At 39.3% G+C, this 24,302-nt stretch overlaps 1 protein-coding gene across 1 annotated transcript; it reads left to right on the top strand.

The window, feature by feature from the left end:
• The first annotated feature begins 10,253 nt into the window (after positions 1-10,253).
• Positions 10,254-23,720, top strand: LOC106871847 (peroxisome biogenesis factor 2). Its single transcript, XM_014918564.3, has 8 exons — positions 10,254-10,411; positions 17,087-17,164; positions 19,604-19,666; positions 19,959-20,171; positions 20,437-20,589; positions 21,432-21,479; positions 21,877-22,089; positions 23,408-23,720. Exons 1-8 carry the CDS (start codon positions 10,373-10,375, stop codon positions 23,510-23,512), a joined length of 912 nt encoding a protein of 303 aa, XP_014774050.1. The 5' UTR covers positions 10,254-10,372; the 3' UTR covers positions 23,513-23,720.
• Positions 23,721-24,302: the final 582 nt, after the last annotated feature.

Below are 24,302 nucleotides of genomic sequence, written 5' to 3'. Positions count from 1 at the left end.
AAAGAGTTAAAAAAGAAGAAATTTTTGAAAAGGCACCAGCTTTCAAAAATGAGCTCACGGGAGGGGGGGGGGGGCGGTCGTCCCCCTTGCTCCTCTATTAGCTACGACATTGACACAAACATGCGAAGATGGGTGGTCAGGTAGGCAGTGCGTTGTGTTCCTGAGCGTAGCATTTCATTTCACCATAGCCCCAGTTCGCTTAGCTGCAATCGAACAACTCAGCGAAGGACTGGCAGATATAACAGCAGATAGACTGTTATCTCAGACGCTTATATGCTATGGAAACCGATAATGTCAAGGAGACTTGCTTTCTATACACGTCTGTTTACCGACAAAATACCCTGCTAGTGTACAATATATATTGTGTGTGTGTATGGAAGCGCAATGGCCCAGTGGTTAGGGCAGCAGACACGCGAGCGTTTTGAGTGTTTTTTGAGTGAAAACACCTAAAGCTCCACGGGTCTCCGGCAGGGGGTGGTGGCGAACCCTGCTGTACTCTTTCACCACAACTTTCTCTCCCTATTTCTTCCAGTTTCTGTTGTACCTGTATTTCAAAGGGGCCGGCCTTGTTACACTCTGTGTCTCGCAGAATCTCCCTGAGAACTACGTTAAGGGTACACGTGTCTGTGGAGTGCTCAGCCACTTGCACGTTAATTTCACGAGCAAGCTGTTCCATTGATCGGATCAACTGGAACCCTCGTCGTCGCAACCGACGGAGTGCCAGTTAGTTAAGAGTAACCTCTTAACCACCGGTGTCCAGCTCTCGCTCCAATAATATCTAACGGAGGATCTCTATCAATGCTGGGATTTAACTGTAATATATGGTTCAAATATACAGCAAAAAAAAAAAACAAGACGAAACAGGCGAGGGAACAACAAACAAGGTGTAATAGTTTGACGCTTAGGAAAAATGGAAGAATCTTTGACGTTTCGAGTCTACGCTCTTCCTCAGAAACGAATAAGGAGAGGGGGGGGAACGGAGACAGAAAAACGTGTCTGGATTAACGGGTTCACATGTCGAATGGACTGGAAGGAAATGGTTGAATGGAAGGCTAAAGTGTGTGTGCGCAAGCGTATATGTGAGGTTAATGTATGTGTAGTATGTATGGGCGAGTGCATATTAAGTTTTCATAATGTAACGTAAGATTATACCATTTGTACGACATTAAATGGTGGGGGAGGGGGAAGCGAACAGAACGTGTAATTGTATATAATTTTAAGTTTGTATATAAATATGTGTGCGTATAGACATGCAGAGCTCATACATACATTTACATATATAAAGACGTCTTCACAGATTTTTCTAATCAAGTTTTAGATGTTTGTTTACTCAACAAAGCTGAAGAAATCAAAGAGAACAAAGAAGGTAAAAAAAAAAGAGCAAAGCCGACAACAACGCAATAACAGCAACTACAATAACAACAAGAGCAACAGTTTGTTCACATCTTTCAACGCTAATGTCTTTGAAGATGGTGAGAAGTTGGTGAGGTGGGGGTGGAGATAGAGGCAGAGTAAGAGAGAGAAAGAAGGGGAGGGAAAGTAGATAGATAGAAACGGAGTGAGAGAGAGGGAGACACACACACACACACACACACACATATATGGAGAGAAAGAGAGAGTAGAAAGAGAAAGGAAGTAAGAGTTGTTACATAAGAGAGTAAGACATGAACTAATAAGAGAGAGAGAGAAATAGTAAGAGCAAGAGAGAGAGAGAGAGAGGAATTGTAGAATAAGAAAGAGAGACTCAGATATAAATGTAGAGAGAACAATAGAAAGAGAAATAGAGTAAGAAAGAACTAGTAAGAGAGAGAGAGAGGTAGTAAGAAGGAAATAGTAAGGGTGTAAGAGAGGAAGTGAAATAAGAGTAAGAACTAGTCACAGAGAGAGAGAGAGAGAGAGAGAGAGAGAGAGAGGAGGGGATACAAATAGTAAGAAAGAGAGAAATAGTAAAGATGAGAGAGAGAGAGAAATTGTAAGAAGAAAGAAAAAGTAAAATAATCAGTTTGAGAAATTGAGAAATGGTAAGCATGAAAGAGAGAGAGAGAGAGAGAGAGAGAGAGAGAAGGAAAGCGTATGAATAAGAAGGAGAGACAGAAATAGAGAGATACAGTAATAACGAGAGAGAATAAGAGAGAGAGAGAGAGAGAAGGAAAGCGTATGAATAAGAAGGAGAGAGAGAGGGAAGGAAAGCGTAGGAATAAGAAAGAGAGAGACAGAAATAGAGAAATACTGTAATAACGAGAGAGAGAGGAAATAATAAGATAGATAGAGTAAGAGAGAGAGAGACAGAGAAAGGAAATAATAAGAGATAGAGTAAGAGAGAGAAAGGAAATAAGAGAAATAGAGTAAGAGGGGGAGAGAGAGAGAGAGAGTAAGAGAGCGAGATAAAATGAAATAGTAAGAATAAGAGAGCTAGAGATAGAGAAAGAGAGAGAGAGAGAGAGAGAGAGAGAGAAAAGGAAATCGCAAGAATAAGAGAGAGGGAGGGAAGAAAAGGAAAAAGAGTAAGACTAATAAAGAAAGGAAAAGAGGGAGAGAAAATGTTGGTGTGTTTGTTTGTTTGTGTTTTTAAAGAGAAAAGAAGCAGATTTAATGATTGGCCTGTTAACAAGGCAAAGTTAATTGTAAATTTTCCAGTTGAATTTCTGATGATTTGCCGTTGGTAAGTAAAAGGGGTGGACGACGTGGAAGTAAGCGGTCGGTAGCTAATGAACGATGTTATACATACGTACATATGTGTATATTAGAGAAGGTAAGGTCTATATAAATTGGATTACTTCCATCAATGTAGCCGTGTGTGTGTGTGTGTATGTGTGTACTGGAGCGAAAGAAATAATAGTTAAAAGCGTGGTGTGATGAACAAAGATTGTTTTCAGTTACGTGTAACCGATAACACGTGTGTGTGTGTCTGTGTGTGTATATATGGGTGTGTGAAGGCCTGAGTATGGTGTTTGTGTATGAGCGCTCGTGTGTGTGTGTGTGTTTGCTTGAGATGTGGGCATTTTGGCGGAAAACGAATGATTACTTAGCTAGAGGATATTACATGATATAAGAAACAACCTAAACACACACACACACACACACACACACACACACACAGTGGTTAATGACGGTTTTAGTAACAAGCGATTGATCTAACTCGGGGTTTCGTGGGAAGGTGATAATTTTCACACTTCATAACGAAACTCAGAGTCGTGTCATGGCCAATCGCTTGTTAGTTTAGTTGTCATTAAACTATTTTATAGCATTTCACTGCGTTCATAGTTGAATACTCTTCGGTTTTCCGCTAAGAACCGCATCAGATTACATATATGCATACATATGTGTGTGTGTGTATAAATTATATACAAGATGGAAAAAGCAAGCTTTAATTATAAATTACCACTGTTGTTTCTGTGCTGTGGCAACAACTGTTAGTTACTGAGTTATGCCAATTATGCCAAAGCAGCAAACGGAGCCTGGTTCGGCCCCTGGCCTAACCAGCTCCGGTCAAACCGTCCAACCCATGCCAACATGGAAAACGGACGTTAAATGCTGCTGATGATGATGATAGTGATACTCTTACATGAATAAATACGACCCAGGAACAGCTGTGCGCCAGCACTTCATCAGAGGTGGGTTGCTTCTTTTAAAGTACTACTGAGCCAAATTCAATTTCTTCTCTTTTGTGTGAGAATATGTATGTCTGTATATATGCGTGTCTGTGTATGCCTGTATATATGTCTGTATGTATGTGTCTAACAATAATACAGGCCCTCAGAAATCCCAGGTTGGCGTCCAGCATACTGGAAGACTAATGGGAGTGAGGAACCCCTTCGCTTTTGTTAAAGGATGTTTCTGGGAGAAGATCACTCTGATACGAAACCAGAAGACCTGTCAAACCAAATGAAATCGTAGTCATGGCCAATGCTGTTGCCACATAACTGGCAACTGTGCCTCTGACACATTAAAAGCACCTTTTGAGTGTTGGGCCTCACGGAGGCAAAGCAGCTGATGCCGGTGGAACACAAAAGCATCAAGTGAAATCAGTCTCTTTTGCCAAACTACTAAGTTACAGGGATATAGACACACCAACTTCGGTTTTCAGGCAATGGTGGTGGTGGGGGGGGGGACAAACACAGACACACACATACACACATACATACATACACACACACACAGACACAGACACATATAGTGTTTCCGTCTACCAAATCCACTCACAAGGCTTTGGCCAGCCCAATGCTATAGTAGAAGGCACTTGCCCATGGTGCCACGCAGTGGGACTGAACCTAGAACCATGTGGCTGGAAACAAGCTTCTTACCACACAGCCACTCCTGCGCCTCTGTTTATAATTAAATATTAGGAATTGTATAAAAATCTGTTAAAATGCTTTTATTTATTGTAGCAATATAACCAGTTTATTGCCCCTTAAACTTTAACAACAAGACCTTATATGAAACCCCAAAGGTCATAGAGACCCCAGTTATGAACCACGAGTCTAGACTCCCAACATATATGGAAATAGCGGTATATTTAGGAGGAGGAAGCAAATAACGAGTAGCTAAAGAAAGTAGCATCAAAGACGGTAATTAAAATAACTATTAATGAGCAAACCTAATTAAAGGGTGACTTGTATCAATGTAAGAGTTTACAGCAACCAGATAATTGTCTATGAAGTTTTCTGGTGTTTGTATTTAATTGGAAGTGAAGACGAACGAGGTACAATTAACGATGATGATCAAATCTGCAATTAGCATAGCTGTCTTCCTGCTAGACAGAGATTTCTTTGCTCAGAAGTTACCATATCTAACAAGACGATAACATAATAATGATAATAATAATAATAATGATAATAAATAATAATAATAATAATAATAATAATAATAATGATAATAATAATGATAATGGTGATAATAATAATAATAGTAATAATAATAATGATAATAATAATAACAATAATGAGAATAATAATAATGTAAAAGTGGTACCAGTGGTGATCTGAAAATTTGGGATTATCACTTGAGCATTTGGATTGATGTAATTGACCAGGGTGCTCAACTGGTACTAATCTTATTCTTTTCTACTCTAGGCACAAGGCCCAACATTTTGGGGGAGGGAGCCAGTCGATTAGATCGACCCCAGTATACAACTGGTACTTAATTTATCGAACTCTAAAGGATGAAAGGCAAAGTTGACCTCGGCAGAATTTGAACTCAGAACGTAAAGACAGATGAAAAGTTGCAAAGCTTTTTGCCTGGTGTGCTAACGACTCTGCCCAGCTCACCACCTTAATAATAATAACAACAACAACAACAACAACAATAATAATGATATAATCCTTTCTACTGGAGGCACAGATTTTTGGGGAGGGTACTAGTCAATTTATCGACCCTGAAAGGATGAAAGGCAAAGTCGACCTTGGCAGGATTTGAACTCAGAACGTAAAGATAGATGAAATGCCGCTAAGCATTTCGCTGTGCATGCTAACGGTTCTGCCAGCTTGCCATCTTCCATCAATCAAGACATATTAAAATTAAACTGTTTGTAACTGACCATAAAGTCTGATTCCATTTGTGTGAGTGTTGCCAGCTCTACAGACAGGCAGCCATCTTGGCTCTTGAACCAATTTCATATCAGCTTGGCACCATGTCAAATATCGTTTAGAAGCCAGAGTGAGAAAAGTATTCGTTTTCAATTTTGCTTTTTCTTTTTTTTTTTCTCTTTTCTTTTCAATAAACATATGAGGTGTAATTTCGTTTGAGTTTAAAGTTCTGATGTACAACAGACCATAAGGACAGAAAGATCAACACCTCTGTCACTAGTTGAGGTATGGAAATCAACTCACAGAAACATCAAATATAAACTGCCAAGCAAAGAGGTGAATAGTTTAACATCTTAGGTCTTATATCAACCACAGATAATTCTTGGTATATCTTGGTTGAACAATTAATTTCCTAAAATAGTTCAAATGTCACCTCATGGCTTAAAAGGTTAGTAATTGTGCCTCACTTAACCCTTTCAATTCCAACCCTCCTGAGCCCATCTTTAGTTTTAGGATAAAAAAAAAAAACTCTGCTTTAAGATCTTCAGATTTACATTAATCCTTTTAATGCTGACATTTGCTTTATGATGCAAAAGAGATTGAAATTAAAACCTCACTTGAATGTTTTGTTCACGTGCCACCAGCACAAAAAGTATGTATATATATACACCACATTTTAACCCCATCACACCATATTCTTGCTATAGCAAGATTAGGTTAGTCATTATCCCAGTCAGATTCCAGGTAAAGCAGTAATGAACAACACACACACACACACACACACAGAGAACAAGAAGATGCAGCAGATTCTGTCCATGGGTTTGCCTGCAGGATTACTCTAGAGCTGCAGGTGCAACAAGTGAACAGTAAAGTTAGACACAAGGGTTTGGTCTGAGAGGGTCCAAGCATTGTCCTTCTTTTCTCTATGAAATGTAACCCAGATTTTTTAACATGAAGTTCAGAAATAAATTAAGTTTACCAAGAACAAGAAGAAAAGCCTTGACGGCGTTTGCTCCGTCTCTCAGAAACCTGATTTATGCCACTTTCCAACTGTTTACATTCACTAATTACCGATGCCAACCATAATGAGTTTCTTTAGAATCTTCTGTTTATTTCTTCAACTGAGAGCTTCTTGCTTTTATCAATTCAGTCAGCCATGACTGCCACCACCACCACCAACAACCCAGTGGCTTACAAATGAATTTATCAATTATGATGATGTATTTACCAATTCCTCGGCTGCATGTTTGATTTGGTTTATAATTCCAATTAGAAATTGTATAAATTTTGCTGGAAGTTAACGAGGATACAATTAAAGGCAAAAATTCTTCAAAGGAAGAGAAGGAAAGTGGTTTTCATGGTATGTTTATATATGTGTGTGTTTATATGGATGTATACACAAACATGCACACACACACACACACACACACACTCACATGCACACACACACACACATGTACATAAGATGTAGATATATATGTGTGTGTGTATATATATATATATATACACATACCCACACACACACACGTGTGTGTGTGTATATATTTATAGATATATATATATGTTCTATGTATATATATATATATATATATATATATACACACACACACATTTATAGATACACACACACACATATGTATATTTCTTTGCAGAATTTTTGTTTGATGGTTTAATTATGTTTCGGCCTTGTTGGTCTTCATCAGAAGCACTAATTAATTAATTAATTCAATTCAATTCAATTCTGGGTGTTGAGTAATTAATATCCTATTTTGAATTGAGCAAGAGAAGCTCAGTTGCATAGGAGATATTCCTTACTTGACTCTATGAATTTCATTAACGCTCGTTATGAAGTCGTCAATGTAGAAAACGGGTAGCTATCCCATTAATAATAATAATAATGATAATAATAATAATAATAATGGTTTCATGTTTTGGCAAAGGGCCAGCAGATTTTGAGGGGAAGGGAATAGTAAGATGCTGTAATGATCAGATCCAGATATTCCTTCTGCATAAAAACTTAATAGTAAAGTGGGCATTGTCATGTTGTCCTGATCAAGCTGACTGCCCAATATAATAGCTAAACCTCCCTCGGCTGATGACCAACTCTTTGACTTCCGATTTGGGGCAGCATGCCCTCCCATAAGTAAAGAATGGTGGTGGTATGCATGGGAGGCAAGGAGCTGGGGATGGGAATGGTAAAATGGAAATGGGGGTGAATGGATGATTCCTGGCCCCTGCCGATTACTTTCTGCCATGCTACAAGTCTTATTTAGGAAGAGATATCCCAAGTTAAAACAACAACAAACTCACACCAATAACAACAGCAGAAGCAGCATTGGCAGCAGCAAGGAATCCGTCAGTGCTTGGGGATAATATACAGCGTCGTAAGAAGCCAGTCTGTAATTAGCAGACGAAAAATCCTTCACTTGCAGCGCTGCTTTAAAACCGTTCCATAATTCAATACAAAGATCAAAGAAGTTTCTCATTTCGTTTTATTATTATTATTATTATTATTATTATTATTATCATCAGCAATCATCATCACCATCATCATCATCATCATCATCATCATCATCATCATTATTTATTTATTTATGCTAGTTTTTTTTTTTTTTTTGATGGATAGGCTCTATAAATGACAAAACACAAAGCAATTAAAATAAAAAAAATTACGGTGGGGAATTAACATTCAGATTTTCTGTGGAATCTCCGCGCACACCAGTTCTGGCTAATCAGTTGGAAAACAAGAAAATTGGTTAAAATCTTGACTTTGAAATCAAGAGAAAATTCCTGATGGCTTTTCTGTTTTGAGCGAAAATTTCGATTGGAATATAATTTCGTTACGCTTGGGGCCACGTTAGTATCGAGTTAAGCGGGGGAAAACCAGCTTCATTTTGGGGTTTTTTTTTTGCTGGTTATTCTGAAAAAGAGGATTAAGTGGGATTAAGAAGATTATAGCTTCTTAAGCCCCACCACTTGCCCCATTTATTTCAACTTGATCCTGTATTACTACCGATCGAATTCTGGGGCCTCTATAAGGAGGGAGGTATTGACCCCCTTACAGCAGAAATCAGATATTCCCAGTAAAAAAGGTTGCCCATGCTGGATCTACCTGCTCTGTTGCTCTCTCTCTCGCTCTCTCTCGCTCTCTCTCTCTCTCTCTCTCCCCCTCTCCCCCTCTCCCCCCTCTCTCTCTTCGTCTCTTCCCGCGTGCACACATACATCCACGAAATATTTCAAAACTGTCAATATTTATCACAAGCGGAACACAGTTGTCTTCCTTGCATCCTATTCTTTATCGTTGACTCTTTAAAACTCATTACCACCCGCGCTCACATGCCTGTCCGTCTATCCGTCTATCTGTCTCTGTGCGAAATATGTGTACATGTGTGTGTGAATCTTTTTATCTTTTACTTGTTTCAGCCATCGGACCGTGGCCACGCTGGGGCAGCGCTTTGAAGTCTTTCAGTCAAAGAAACCGACCTCAGTTCTTATTTTCTCTTTAAGAAAATGCCCTATGCGTAATATTCCATCGGATTAAGAGGCCAGATATTGGGGCTGGTGACTCTAGCATAACTAGAGTGTGTGCGTCCTGGGGTGACCCTTCAGTCTGCTGCCTCTGGGCCCCCACAATAAATACATACTGCCTACAGCAGACCCAAAAGTAGTGTTGTCTCATAAAAGTGCCACCTGGGGGTGTACCGTCCCCCCTCTCTAGCTTATGCTAGTGGCTGGTGAAGTCGTAAAAATTCTGTCAATTGTTTCTGACTCTTTCCAGAGGTTTTGGCCAGGAACTGAATCCTGCTGCCACACATATGGCTTTCCAGCAGCAACCCTCTTGAACCAGGGTTTGAGCACAGTCTAGAGCAGCTTCACGTAGCTGTTTGAATTGAGCCTAAGGTCCTGTTCAAAGATGTGGGGTGGTATAACCTCACCCTCACTGAAGGTACAGTCAAAACCCATTACAGTCTGAGGGTACTTGGTTTTCTTGATACCCGTGTCATGCCTTACGGCCATTAACAATGTTCACACAGCAGCACAGATAAAAAGACAATTTTGAACGTCGACAATAAGGGAAAATTCTATAAAGATGTTATATTTCGGGAGAGTCATTTTCTTTTTATTGCAAAAAAAAAAAAAAAAAAGGAAAAGGAAATGACCATCACCACCAAATAAAACAATATATTTCAATTGACGATTTCACATCAGGAATCTTACAAAGCAAGTTCACAAACGTCTATAAAAATACTAAGGGAGACAACTCTCTATAAAAGTTACTTCCCTTCATTTGTAGATCGTCTCTCTGCGATCCATGTACAGCAATGTGTGTGTGTGTATATATATATATATATATATATATATAAACCTTAAAAATCATTTGAATGTGGTGCTTCAGCATAGCTGCAATCCAATGCCTGAAACTTAAATAAAAGTAACAGAATAAATACGTTTTCGTTTCTATTATTTTTTCCCTTATTTTTTTTCAGTTCTTTTTTTTAAAAAACAACTTTAAATAATTCTTTCTGCTATAGGAGCTAAGATCTGAAATTTTCGGGGAAAGGGACCAGTCGATTACATCAAAATCCCATTACTCAATTGGTACTTTATTTCATCGACACCCCCCCCCCCCCTCCCCCCATCGAAGGATGACGATAGGCAAAATTCTCTCCCAGCCGTATTCAAACTCAGAACATAAAAGGACCAGCGGAAATACGGCAATAGACAATTTTTATCCGACGCGCTTTGAAAACAATCTGACGACCCGGTATTAATTTGCACAGGATACACGTTAACATCATTCACCGTTGTATGGTTTGTTTCTCTAAGTTTACTTTCTTTACCAATGGATGATGGCAAGACCTGTCGACGCCTTAAGGATCGCCCAGGTAAGACGATCTAATTACATAACACACACCTGAATGAACAACAGCTTTTAACTTCCCATGGGGTCTATTATAGCCCTGGAGCCAGACCGTGTTTATATTTTATCTCTCAGAAGAAGCTGGAAACATTTAATATTTTGTTGCTGGTCGTTTCTAGAAACACGCTCTGTTTATTTATCTTTAGGGAAATGGGAACAATTTCGACCCCTTTTTTCTGTCGCAGCAGCCTCTGTTTTTTTTCCCGTCTATCGTATACCTATACGTTAGTCATTCGACATGATAAAAATAACAGCTTGATTTCCCTTCAAACCACACTTTACCCTCTTAGAACACGTTGGATGTCCTTGTGCTTGAGAGGGGGGAAAATTATAAACATTACAACTGGATGGTCACTGCTGGAATGCAATAGTTCATAGGTCTGCTCCAGTCGTTGGACATAGTAGAAATAACAGCTAATATCCCTCAAATCATACACCTACCCTCTTAGGACACATTGGATGTTTTACTCTTGGGTGTACTTGTGCTTGAGGAGGGTAAATAATAATCAGAGTGGATGGTCACTGTTGGAATGCCATTGATCATTGGGTCTGCTTTACCATGGACTGACTTAGGGGTTAAGCAGTTACAAATCTATTTCACTTACGTTTGGAAAGCCATGAAACTCACAACATCCCGTTTTGCTTTATTTTACCGTAACATTCCAAGCTTTTTATTCACACAATAATTATTATTACTCCTTTCGGGATAAAACAAATACCAGTTGAGTTGTGGGGGTCGATGTAAACAAATCCCTTTCCCCCACGAAGTTCTGATCTTGTATCTACTCCCCCAAAATTTCAGGCTTTGTGCTTATAGCAGAAAGGATTATTATTATTATTATTATTATTATTATTATTATTATTATTATTATTATTATTATTATTATCGCGTAACTTAGTGCTTCAGTATGAGGTACCGAGAGAAAAAGTACCAGGTTTTAATAAAACAAAAAAATCAAGAACAAAACATAAGTCTTGGGATCGCTTCGCTTGACTGAAACCCCTTCAAGGTGGTGGCCCCAGCATGACCGCAGTCCAATGACTGAAACAACTAAAGGTAGTTAATTAATTATTATTTTATCAAGCTGGCAGGTTGTACCTCAAGAAGTGGTTCCCTCTTTCAATTTTAAACCCTCAACAAACCCCGTTTGGTGCCAAAAAAGTCTGTTTTCGAAATTAACGACAATTTTATTTTTTAAAAATAAAACTTATTTCTAAAGACCGTTATTATGAAGAATTATATTCTTTAAATCAGGTTTTGAAGTTTTTTTGGTGGGGGAAATCTAACACTTTCGTTGTTGTTGTTGTTTAACGTTAGTTCGATTCTCACAGAGCAGACCTATAGCTACAGTCGTTCCAATCGTGACCATCGCGTTCTATTATTATTATCATCATCAAGGCGGTGAGCCGACAGGATCGTTAGCACACCGGACAAAATGCTTAGTGGCATTTCATCCGCCTTTACGTTTTGAGTTTAAATTCCGCCGAGGTCAACTCGTCTTTTCATCCTTTCAGGGTCAATTACCAGTTGAGCACTGCGGGGGCGGGGGGGGGGGGTGTCGATGTAATCGACTTAGCCCCTTCCCTCAAAAACTGCTGGCCCTCAACCAAAATTTGAAGCCAATTTTTTTTTTTATGCATTAAATTCTAATATAATCATAATTTATACCATCTGTAAGATATTTGGAGAAAATTTCATTAGAAAATACCCATTTTTTCGAAAGTTATAGGGAAACAAATTTGGTGGGACACACTTGTGTAGGTATGCCCTTCAAGCCTTTGTTGTCGTTAACTCAGAGTTAGCAAAGTGTAAAATGGCCTGAATTTTTCACTCTAATTATTTTCTAATTTCTTTTATGAATCTTTTGATAATTCATTGTTTTGATGTCTACGATGTCTTTATAAGCATAAAAGAAACCTGAGTCTGTTTTGAACTTTCAGGCTTCCACTTGTCCTTTGTTCTAAAGTGTTCAGATAAATAAAAACTTACTGTTCCCCCCAGTCTGTCACAAGGTTAACCCCAAGTATTCATCTGACATTCATTTTCAGCTGAGTAAACTGGAATATTGTGAAATGAACTACCTTGCTCAAGGACACACTGTGCTGCTCTGTCTGGGAGATGAGCCCATGTGTTAACAACCATGAGCTTGACACTTTAACCGCTGGATGGTGGTGTACCTTCATCTTTAGGGGGAAAGATAAGGACAGCCTCCACTATGAGCGTTTATGTGTCTACCCAGAAATCTTAAGACATCAAGCAAAGTTTTAACCCTTTACTGTAGAAATCCTTGAGGCCCACTCAAAATTTCATGACCCTTAACAATGGAAAACAGTTTTTATATACCAGTCTCCATTTTTGTTGAGGAATGTCATGTTTGGAACTATTCTTTGTTGAGAAATGTCAGGTTTATTGAAGCAGCACAACTTGCAGGAAATACCAATTCTATTTTTAGGTAGATATTTAACATCATTCCTGGAATAACTACAAAATTCCATTTCGTTTTTGGATTTGGTCTGCAAGATTCTTTATGTGAGTTCGTTTGTTGAAGCATATTTTGTTGTGTCTGGGGAGAGTCATTCTCTTTGCCAAACTGTTAAGTTATGGAGACATAAACACACCAACATTGGTTGTCAAGTGATGGTAGGGGGACAAACACAAACACACAAACATATATATATACACACACAGACACATATATATATACAACAGGCTTCTTTCAGTTTCCATCTACCAAATCCACTCATGAGGCTTTGGTCAGTCCGAGGCTATAGTAGAAGACACTTACTCAAGGTGCCATGCAGTGGGACTGAACCCAGAAATGCTAAAACACAAAACTCTTGGCTTTTGAGTCACTCTGTGGCTGAGTGGTAAGCTAGGTTTCCAATCACATGGTCCCGGGTTCAGTCTTTGCCAGTAATTCTTCAACCCTATCCATGAAGAACAACAGCTCTGAAGCAATCACTAACACACACATACTCATGCTTCTTGAGTTCTATTTTTTTCCTGTTTGATTTGCCAAACCTACATATATATATACGTGTGTGTGTGTGTGAAAAAATGAAAGAGATAGAGGGAAGACTGAACTAGGAGTATGCTAACTAAACATAACTATGTCTTTCTCCCTATCTATTTATTTCTCTCATTTTACATATATATATATATATATGTATATATATATATATATATATGTATATATATATATATATATATATATATATATATATATATATGAGAGAGAATAGGAGAAGTTGCAGCAGATGGTGAGCTGCTATGAGGCCTATCCTACTTCTGTTGATGTGGAGAAAAAGAAATAAAAAAAGCCAAACTGTCAGGACATTGATGTTGATCTATGTGTCTGTTCTGTCTCATCTGTGAGTTGTGGTCTCAAAGACAAAGCAGTGCTTTATGTAGCAGGCTGTTATGGTCAGTATTTGAAAGGTGTGACGAGACATCACCGCTATCAGAACAAGATATTGGGGCCGACCGTTTGTTATTTCACGTGGGTTTTTTTTACTGTAAATCAAAGCTTATATGGGCCCCTGCCATCTATTTGGCTATTGCCTGTGTTAATTTGAGGACCCCTAGGTTGATATGGGATAAAAAGAAAAAGGATAAAGATCCTTCCTGTATCATATAGACTCATAGGGCTGGTCTTCCAGTTTTTGTGGTGCATATGTTCCTCCTGGACAGGACCCCAGTTCCTCTCAGGATTAATTAGTTTTGCTACTTGAGTGGATTGAAGCAACATGAAGTGAAGTGTTTTACTTAAGAATACAATGAATTGCCCAGTCTAGGAATTGAAACGACAATCTTATAATCATGAGTCCAGCACCCTAACCACTAAGCCATGCTCTCTCTCTCTTTCTTTCTTTCTCTGTCTCTCTCTCTCTGTCTCTAGGTGCAGGAGTGGCTGTGTGGTAAGAAGCTTGCTTACCAACCACATGGTTCTGGGTTCAGTCCCACTGCGTGGCACCTTAGGCAAATGACACTAGTATCTGTATGACATTGGTATCTTCTACAACTGCGATTTTGCTCGGCTTGATGGGTCTTCTTCTTCTCAAGGACGACATAATGCCAAAGGTCTTGGTCATGTGGGGGACAAGCACAGATGCAAAGACACACCCATACACACAATATGTAAAGCAGGGTTACATATTGATTTTCAATTTTGATATGACACCAGTAATTTTGTTGGGAGGGGCGTAAGTCAATGACATCGACCCCAGGGCTCAATTGGTTCTTATTTTATTGACCCCGAAAGGATAAAAAGCAAAGCCAACCCTGGCAGAATTTGGGTTAATGGTAACTAAGGTATTTTACTTAATTCTTTGTTATATTTAAAATGAATTGAAAGAAACCGAGAGCATCTCAACAGAAATATGGTAGCAAAAGGGATGAGTATGGCTTCGTATTACCAAGTGATATGTACTTGTGAACGACAGGCTGGTGTGTTTTATAAATAGGGTAGAAAACGAGAAATAGATTCAGGGCAGATGGTTAAGCAGTCAAAAAGGAATGTAATTATAATGTTAAAATAACATGAAAGCCTACAGGTTTGCTGTAGCATCTGTTATGCCTCTCTCTTAACTCCATATTGCTGTTTTTTAACAAGTGTGTCACCTCAATTGACAATGCTGTCGCCTGTCTTGGTGCAACGTAACCGAAAGCAAACAGTGAGTGTCGTAGCTGTTTGGGTACTGACTTAGTTTCACGAAGTGAGCAAGAGGAATTTAAATTAAAATGTTTTAAGTAATTGTAATTACATCTTCTTGGGACGATGAGAAAAGAACTAATTTGGTTAATTGTTTGGTGCAGACATGGCCGTCTGGTTAAGGAGTTTGCTTCCCAACCAAGTTGTTTTGAGTTCAGTTTCATTGCATGGTACCTTAGGTTAGTATCTGTGGCTCTGGGTTAACCACTGCCCTTATGAATGGATTTGACAAGAAGAAACTGAAAGAATCCTGTTCTATGTATAATATATATATATATATATATATATATATATATATATATATATATATATATATATATATCTTTTATATACCCCCGTAACTTAGCAGTTTGACAACAATAATTGGCGCACTATCTTCACCTTCATTTTCCAGAGTCAAACTATTTTGTATTTAAGAGGCTTGTATTTATTTTTTCGCCTTCCTTCTTGACTACTCATGGGTCAAAGGGGCCCACAACATCAACTATAAAGCACATGTGGTGCACCTTGTCCACCACCACTATTGTCCGGTCTGTTATGCTCTAGCACCTGATCTGATTGGATTGGGAAATCCCAGAGGATTTTACTAGTCTCCAACTCCGCCACTCCCTACGGTTTGTGCTCATACCAGGTCTTACCTCTCTCTAGCCCCCCCCCCCCTTCGCACAGTTTCCAATGTAGCACTTTTGCTACCTGATTGTGTCACTACTGTTATTATTATTATTATTATTTGAGTTCAAATTCTGTTGAGGTCGACTTTGCCTTTCATCCTTTCGGGGTCAATAAATATGTACCTGTTGATATGGGTGGGGGGGGATGTAATCGACTTACTCCCTCCCCTCAAAAACAGCTGGCTTTGTGCCAAAGTTGGAAATCAATATTTTCTCTTCATTACACAGTCATTTTAATTCATTGAAATTTCTTTTGTTACATCCCCCCACACTTTACTGTTTGTTTTTGATGCAGTAGGCGTCCCTGGGTGTCCCTCCTCTCCCTCCTGCCTCCCATCCTTCCCCACTGCTTGCCTGTTAATGCAGTGAGTTTTTTGTCAACAATTGTCAGTTGCTATTTTTATGACTTTTGTGTAAACGGGAATGTGTGATGTACATTCAACACATCAGGAATAAAAATATATAGAATGTCCCCCCACCATCACCAATCTCACACACTCCTAACAAGCTATGAACTTCTTGTACAATATGGACCCTTCCAGATGTCACAGTCTATTTACTCCCAACAGGAGTTGCCACAGCAACTTATTAAAACTAGCAGCAGATTGTAATGGAAGAAGAAAGAGGAAAAATGAAAACTTCATTTCCAGGCATGGCTTTGTGGTAAGAAGTTTGCTTCCCAACCACTTGGTTCTGGGTTCAGTCCCACTGCATGGCACCTTGGGCAAGTGTCTTCTACTATAGCCTCAGGCCAGCCAAAGCCTTGTGAGTGAATTTGGTAGACAGAAACTGAAAGAAGCCCATCATATATATGTGTGTGTGTGTGTGTGTCTGTTTGTTCCCCCACCATTGCTTGACAACTGATGCTGGTGTGTTGACATCCCTGTAACTTTGCGGCTCAGCAAAAGAGACCGATAGAATAAATACTAGGATTACTGTTGTATTGCATGTTCGACGTATGATATAATGTGATAATAATAATAATGTCCTTGCAAATCGTTCTACTCAAGATACCGGTAATTATCCTTGACAATACAGCTGCCATCTCCTCTCTTTCCGCCCCCCCCCTCTACTCTTTAGAACCAGCTGTGGAGACTTGCGTCACTACCTCCGTGTACACCTCCATCACCATCTTACTTATTTATCCTCCTTCCATCACTCTTGCTGTGTCCCTCCCCTCCCCACCCCGTCATGTTTATTTTATCAATCTCTATTGATTAATCAATGTTATACAGTTTTTAAACATTTGATTTTCAGCTCGATGCCCGGCAACTAGACCAAGAACTCGTGTCACTTGTCCGAAATCAAATCGGCCGAATATTTGAATACAACCAGGTTTGTATATTATGTATTAGTTTAGATAATAGTGAAGGTACATGGCCCCAGTGGTTAGAGCATTGGGCTCACAATCACGAGATAGTGAGTTCAATTCCCGAACCAGGCTGTGTATTGTAAGACAACCTCCATATTAAGCTGGACATAAATGACAAACAAACATTCTAGCATGGAAAAAATGGAAGTGAAAGATATGGAAGTGTGTGTGTGTGTCTGTCCATGTCCAGCCCTGTCCGTGTCAGGCTGTGTCCGTGTCAGGCCGTGTCTCTGTCCAGCCGTGTCCATGTGTGGCCATGTCTGTGTTTAGCTGTGTCCAGCCATGTATGTCTTTGTCTTGACATTCTGTGCTAATTATAAACGAATGTCATCATCATACAGACCTTTTGTTTATTTGCAGTCTTCCGTGAAAACATGTCTGGCCATTCTGCTGTTTCTCTTCCAAGGACTTTGGGAAATATTACTTTGCTTGGAAAGATGTGAGGGTTTGGCAACAGGAAGAACAGCAGGCCATAGAGAATTTACCTCAACAGATTTCATGGGAACCATACCAAGCACTGTAAGGCAGACATTAAAAGGAATTTGCTTCCACCCACACGTCTGTTTGTATAAAATGAGGCACACCTGACAACAATTGTAAATTGGTGGAGATAAGAAATGCAGGTCAGACAGCGAATGGAATGCTGAGACATAGATCTCAGTATTTGAGCAGAGAGGTCAAAGGGCAAGCAAAGAGATATTGTATCTAAGTGGCTGCCAGATCGGGTCTAATAGGAAGGGTTAGAAATTAGGATGCCACTCAAGGTTTATTTCTATTTGCGTGTGTGTGTGTGCACGCGCACATGCACGCGTATATATATATTTTCTTTCTTTTACTGGTTTCAGTCATTTGGCTGCGGTCATACTGGAACGCCGCCTTTAGTTGCACAAATCGACCCCAGGACTTATTATTCATAAGCCTAGTTCTTATTCTGTCGGTCTCTTTTGCTGAACTGCTAAGTTATGGGGGACATAAGCACACCAACATCAGTTGTCAATGGGGGACAAACATAGACACACACAAATACATACATTCTTGAGAAGAAGAACCATCAAGCCAAGCAAAATTGTGGTCATGGCAGATACTGGTGTCATGCAAATTGGCACCTGTGCCATCAGTATGTAAAAGCATCCATTACACTCTCAGAGTGTTTGGCATTAGGAAGGGCATCCGGCTGTAGAAAACCATGCCAAATCAGACTGGAGTCTGTTGCCACCTTCCATCTTACCAGCCCTGATCAAACTGTCGAACCCATACCAGCATGGACAATGGACGTTAAATGATGATGATGATGATATATATATTTATATATATAACTTTTTGTTTGTTTCAGCCATTAGATTGCAGCCATGTAATATAGAGGGTTCTAGTTGAATGAACTCCTATATTCTATGACTTATTTTTTAAGATAAGGTGAATTTACTTCTTCATTTCTCCAGAATTACATTTCAAAACAGACTCACACACACATCGGGACCCATCCCTAGACACGAGAAAGAACGGAAGTGCAACAAAAATGTTAAATATCTTGGTCAAATGAAAGAGGAGTGGGGGAACATGACACGTGATATGAAATTAATGAAACTTGACGAAGTAAAGGGAAAAGTCAACGTAAAATATAGTCTCTTCACGGTCGGCTGGAGTGATTCTCTTCATGATATATTTACACACCTTTCGAGTGTTGGGCCCCAGGGAGGCAATGACTAAGACCTTTGGTATTATGTCATGCTTGAGAAGACCCTTCAAATCGAGCAAAATTCGAGAATGGAGTGTAAGTTAGTAAAAAAACGAATAAAATTTGCAACAAAACCTTAATTAAAACCCCTTTTGAACGTCTCTCATATATGTATGTATGTATATATATATATATATATATATATATATATATATATATATATATATCTTAAATAATTGAAGTTTCCAAGAGGCAAAAAAACAAACTAATTCTCTCCCTTGAATCTTAAACCACCAGGAGTTGTTCCCCCTCAATTCTGTCGGATCTATGTCGTTGTTTGGCCCCCACTTTGATGAAAGAACCTGCCCCATCGTCTTTTTGGGCCAGACTACAGTATTCAGTATGACTCTCCATTTTGAACTCAGTAATATGTGATTTGAAGAAGATTTGGCTGCTTTTTCCTGAAGGGTGAACGAGCAAATAGAAGCGAGACCACGAGTGTGTCACTTGGTTGCCGCTTGACCTGCAGATCGCCTCAAATCGCGCCTCAACTTCCTAGAAAAACCATGTGAGGTCCTCACTCTCTGCACAGAGAGAAAAGAAATGGGGTGGGTACGGCTGGAATGTCTTTTATAATTCGTCGGCTCAGGGCGAAAAAAAAAAAAATCTCCACATGCCATACATTTGTTTTCCCTTTTCAATTTTGTAATTTTTTTCCTTTTTTTAGTTGTCTTTGTTAACGAAACTGGATCCAGAGATAACAGCCTTACTCAAGTTTGTGATATGGAGAGTAAGTTTGAGCTTTTGTTTCAATACCATCATCACCTCCGCCACCACTACCACCTTTACTATCATCACTACCACCATTGTCATCATTGTCATCATCATCATCAACATCACCACCACCACTATCGTCTCTACCACCACCACCACCACCGTCATCACCATCCGCCACCATCATCCCCACCCCACTGTCATCATCTTCATAGCCATCTCCAAAACCGTTCTCATCCCCCTCCGCCCCCCTCTTTTAGTGCTAATGTCTTCACCAGTGTCTTTTTCTTGATTTCTTCATTGACCAGTTCTCCGTGTTTGCGACTGGCGCTTCGGTCGGCCAGCAGCTCCTCCGGCTCACCTATGCCAATGCCAGGGCCAAAGACAAAACCAATCCTTGGATGTCGAAGAAGCAGAAGCTACTCCACGGCTTCATTCTGATCATAATTCCTTGGCTCAAAGAACGGCTGAACTTGACCATCGACAGTTTGGGTCTGTCCACGTCCAAGACTAAGGAAAAGGTTCTCGCAGCTTTCCATTCATACATAAACTACTGTACACACACGCACATATGTGCATACATAAGCTACTGTACATGCACATACACACACATGCATACATAAACTACTGTATGCACATGCACACACTACAGTACACACATACACGTACACATACAGATACGTGCATACATAAACTATTATACACATACACACACACATACATAAACTACTGTACACACGCACGCGCACACCAACTGCTGCTAATCCTTCTCCTCTTCCTCTCCAGATCAACAAATACCTCCAGTGGTGTGAGAAATCCCTCAAAATCGCTGCCCTCATCAACTTTGCTCTCTTTCTGCAATCTGGTTGTTATTCGTCTCTCACTGAGCGAGTGTTGGGGATTCGCTCAGTCCACCCACAAAAGCAACTCATACGACAGGTGAGAAGAAATACTCATGTTTCACCTTTATTTTAATTACCTTGTTTTATACCTACAGGGTATTCGGATCACGATTGTAAGGTCGTGAGTTCAATTTCCGGCGACACATTGTGTCCTTGAGCAAATCACTTTATTTTTCGTTGTTAGAGCATCAGACTCACAACCATGAAGTAGTGAGTTCGATTCCTGGACCAGGCTGTGTGTTGTGTTCTTCAGTAAGACATTTTATCTCATGTTCCTCCAGTTCACTCATCTGTAGAAATGAATTGTGACATCTCTGGTGCCAAGCTGTATCGGCCCCTTTGCCTTTCTCTTGGATAACATCAGTGGCATGGACAGGAGGGGAGGGTGGTATGCATGGGTGGACTGCTGGTCTTTCATAAACAACCTTACGTGGACTTGTGCCTTGGAGGGGAACTTTCTAGGTGCAATCCCATGGTCATTCATGACCAAAGGGGGTCTTTACCCTCTTTTTACTCTGTTTTCCACCTGCACTTGAGTCAGAAGATGGGAAATAATGTTTCAAGTGATTTTGTGCCGTAGACCATTTACCATTTCTGTGGTGATTGCTTCCTTTTGATGCCTTAACCATGTCCTTATTTTGTGGAATGGTTAATCCGGTGCTGCACATGACTTGTGAGAAATAGCAGCCAAACTTCACTCAAAATTACACCTTACCTTTTTCAAAAAGTAAACACACGTTGCATCAAGTGATTGTAGATTCAATATGTTTGAAGAAAATAAAAATTGAATGGTTTATTGGTTTGCGGAAATCCTGATGTATGTATATCCATATCTTTGAGTAAATCTTGATGTGCTTTTCTTTCTTTCTTTCTTTCTAGGTCTCCTTTGATTATTTAACACGAGAGATATTATGGCATGGATTCTCAGTGAGTATTAACAATAGCATTCATTCTGTTACACATACATGCACTATATACATATATATATATGTACACATGTTAATATCGAATGGTAAGAATGAATGCTCAACACCACATTGATGGATAAATTTGTTGCTACCAATGGTTTTAAGTAAAGCGGATTCACTCTCCAATTTCTAAGCTTGTCACATGGGAATGTTTATACACGTCTCCATTTTCTCACATATATTTTTATTTGAGCATTGAGTCTCAATGATATTGTTGTTTTAGTCCATTTATGAAAGAACGTTTTCATCAAGTGAGAATTAAATAATAAACCACTATCCAAACTGTCTAACCCCTATAACAATGGAATCCATTCATCCACCTCTCTCTCTCTCTCTCTTTCTCTTTGTCTTTTCAGGAGTTTTTATTCTTCCTTCTACCCTTAGTGAATTTCCGTCGTATGAAAAGTATCCTAACGTACTACCTTCTGCCTCAGCCGCCGCCAGCTCAACCCAGTTCTCCAGACTCTCGGACAATGGCAGAATTAACCAATTGTGCTATATGTGATCTGGTTCCTCAAAATCCACATCAGATTGGTTGTAGTCATGTGTTCTGTTACTATTGTATTTCGGTAAGGTTTTTTTTTTACAAAGAATTTTCTATCTCAACCGTTCTCGGTTCCTTGCTTACATTTTAACCTGTTTTGGGTTTTTATTTTACATTATCTTTTTAATCTTTTGGTTCCACTGTGTGGCACCTTGGGCAAGTGTCTTTAACTATAACCTCAGGATGACCGAAATCTTGTGAGTGGCTTTGCTACAGAGAAACTGAAAGTAGCCCTTCATGTATATTGTTGTCGTGGTTTAACGTCTGCTTTCCATGCTGGCATGGGTTGGACAGTTTGACTGAGGACTGGCAAGCTGGGAGGCTGCACCAGGCTCCACTCTGATCTGGCAATGTTTCTACAGCTGGATGCCCTTCCTAATGCCAACTACTCCGAGAGTGTAGTGGGTGCTTCTTATGTGCCGCCGGCACGGGTGCCAGTCAGGCAGCACTGACATCAGCCATGATTACAAATACGATAATAAATGCCTGTGTGTGTGTGTGTGTGTGTGTGTATATGTGTTTGTGTGTGTGTATGTGTGGTAAGAAGCATGCTTCCCAACCACATGGTTCCAGGTTCAGTCCTACTACGTGGTACCTTGGCCCAAGACCAAAGCCTTGTGAGTGGATTCAGTAGACAGAAACTGAAAGAAGCCCGTTGTGTGTGTATATATATATATATGTGTGTGTGTGTGTGTGTGTATGTATGAAATTTTGAATTTAGTTCACAGACCCCCAGGACTACCTTTGCGGACCACCAGGGGTCCGCAGACCCCACGTTGGGAACCACTGCTGTAATGCATTGATAAATCACAGTTATCTCCCCTCTTTTATGGCTATTCTCCATTGAAAGTTGTGCAACTTGCTATGTTGCTTGTGGAACCCCTGCACCTTAAGGGGCTTGCTTAAGCTACAGACTGACCCTTTTGTTACGACGTCTCTGTTGAAATACTCAACGTTTGTTTCAATTAATTTTGAAAATGATTAAATATTTAATGAAATAACATGGCTTGCAGTTAGCGATCAGCACTTCTTTACATGGCTGTCCTCACCCATATGCATCACATGACCATACCAGCACAATTGTCTCAAATAAATGGCAACGTGTTTAGACTAAATGTCTACTTTATCATAGATTCTCACTGTTTTACTTGCTTTAGATGGAGCCGCTGGCTCTCCAGACCTCAATCAAACCATCCAAGCGATGCCAGCATAAAAAATAGATGTTAATTGATGATGATGATGATGATGATGATGAAATACTTTACTAATTAAACTTTATTAAAAAATTTTTTTCCACTCTTAATAACTGACCTTTATTTTCTTTTTTCTTTTTCTCTTTGCAGAGTAATTTTTTAGCTGATCCTCGTTATGTGTGTCCAGTCTGTAAAAAAGCTGTGTTAGATTTCACTCTGATTTCTCCAGTTGACCTCACGGAGGAATCTTCATAACATCTCCGAGTCAAATTGGTTAAGAAAATAAACAAACAAAAAAAAAATCCCAACAAGAAACCCAACAAAAAACCCCCCCCCAAAATCCTCCAATTTTTTTTTTTTTTAATGAAATTTTCTCCTGGTTGTTTATATGCAACAAAAACACTGTTTTATGTTTCACATGGCTGCAACACAGAAATAAAATTTAATTTTCTGATCTCCTAAAGACATCATAAACTTTACATTTTGGTCACAGAACCTAATCTGATCTTTTTGCCCCCCTGCTGCTCAAAGTCACCCCCTCCCATTATATTTAATTACCGTTAGAAATTTTTTTCTCATTGACTGCTGATGTTTAACCCTTTAGCATTTAAACTGGTCGTATTTGGCTCAAATATTCTACTTGTTTTATGTCCAGATCTGGCCTCTTGCACCTACCTTACAATGCCATTCTAAAAAGTAAAACAATCACATCATTGAAACCTCAAAGCTATGAGATAATCTAGGATTAATTTGACTGAGTAATCTGAATGCTAAAGATATAAGATTAATGATGTCTACCTCAGTAATATATGTGTATATTGAATATTTTACTTGTTTTATGGTAAAAGTGACCAGATCTGGCCTCTCATACCTGCCCTACAATGTCATTCTGAAAGTAAAACAATCACATCATTGAAATCTCTAAGCTGTGAGATAATCCAGGATTAATTCAAAACAATGTCAATAAGTAAGAATTACATTTGACAGAGTAATTTGAATGCTAAAAGGGTTAATGTAAAACACGGTAGATTCTCTTGAACCTGTG

The sequence above is a fragment of the Octopus bimaculoides genome, chromosome 26 (assembly GCF_046866305.1).
Source record: "Octopus bimaculoides isolate indiv1 chromosome 26, ASM4686630v1, whole genome shotgun sequence".
In the NCBI taxonomy this organism is placed as follows: Eukaryota; Metazoa; Mollusca; class Cephalopoda; order Octopoda; family Octopodidae; genus Octopus; species Octopus bimaculoides.
Note: the sequence above shows the minus strand (reverse complement) of the source record. Positions and strands in the feature narration are given on the sequence as shown.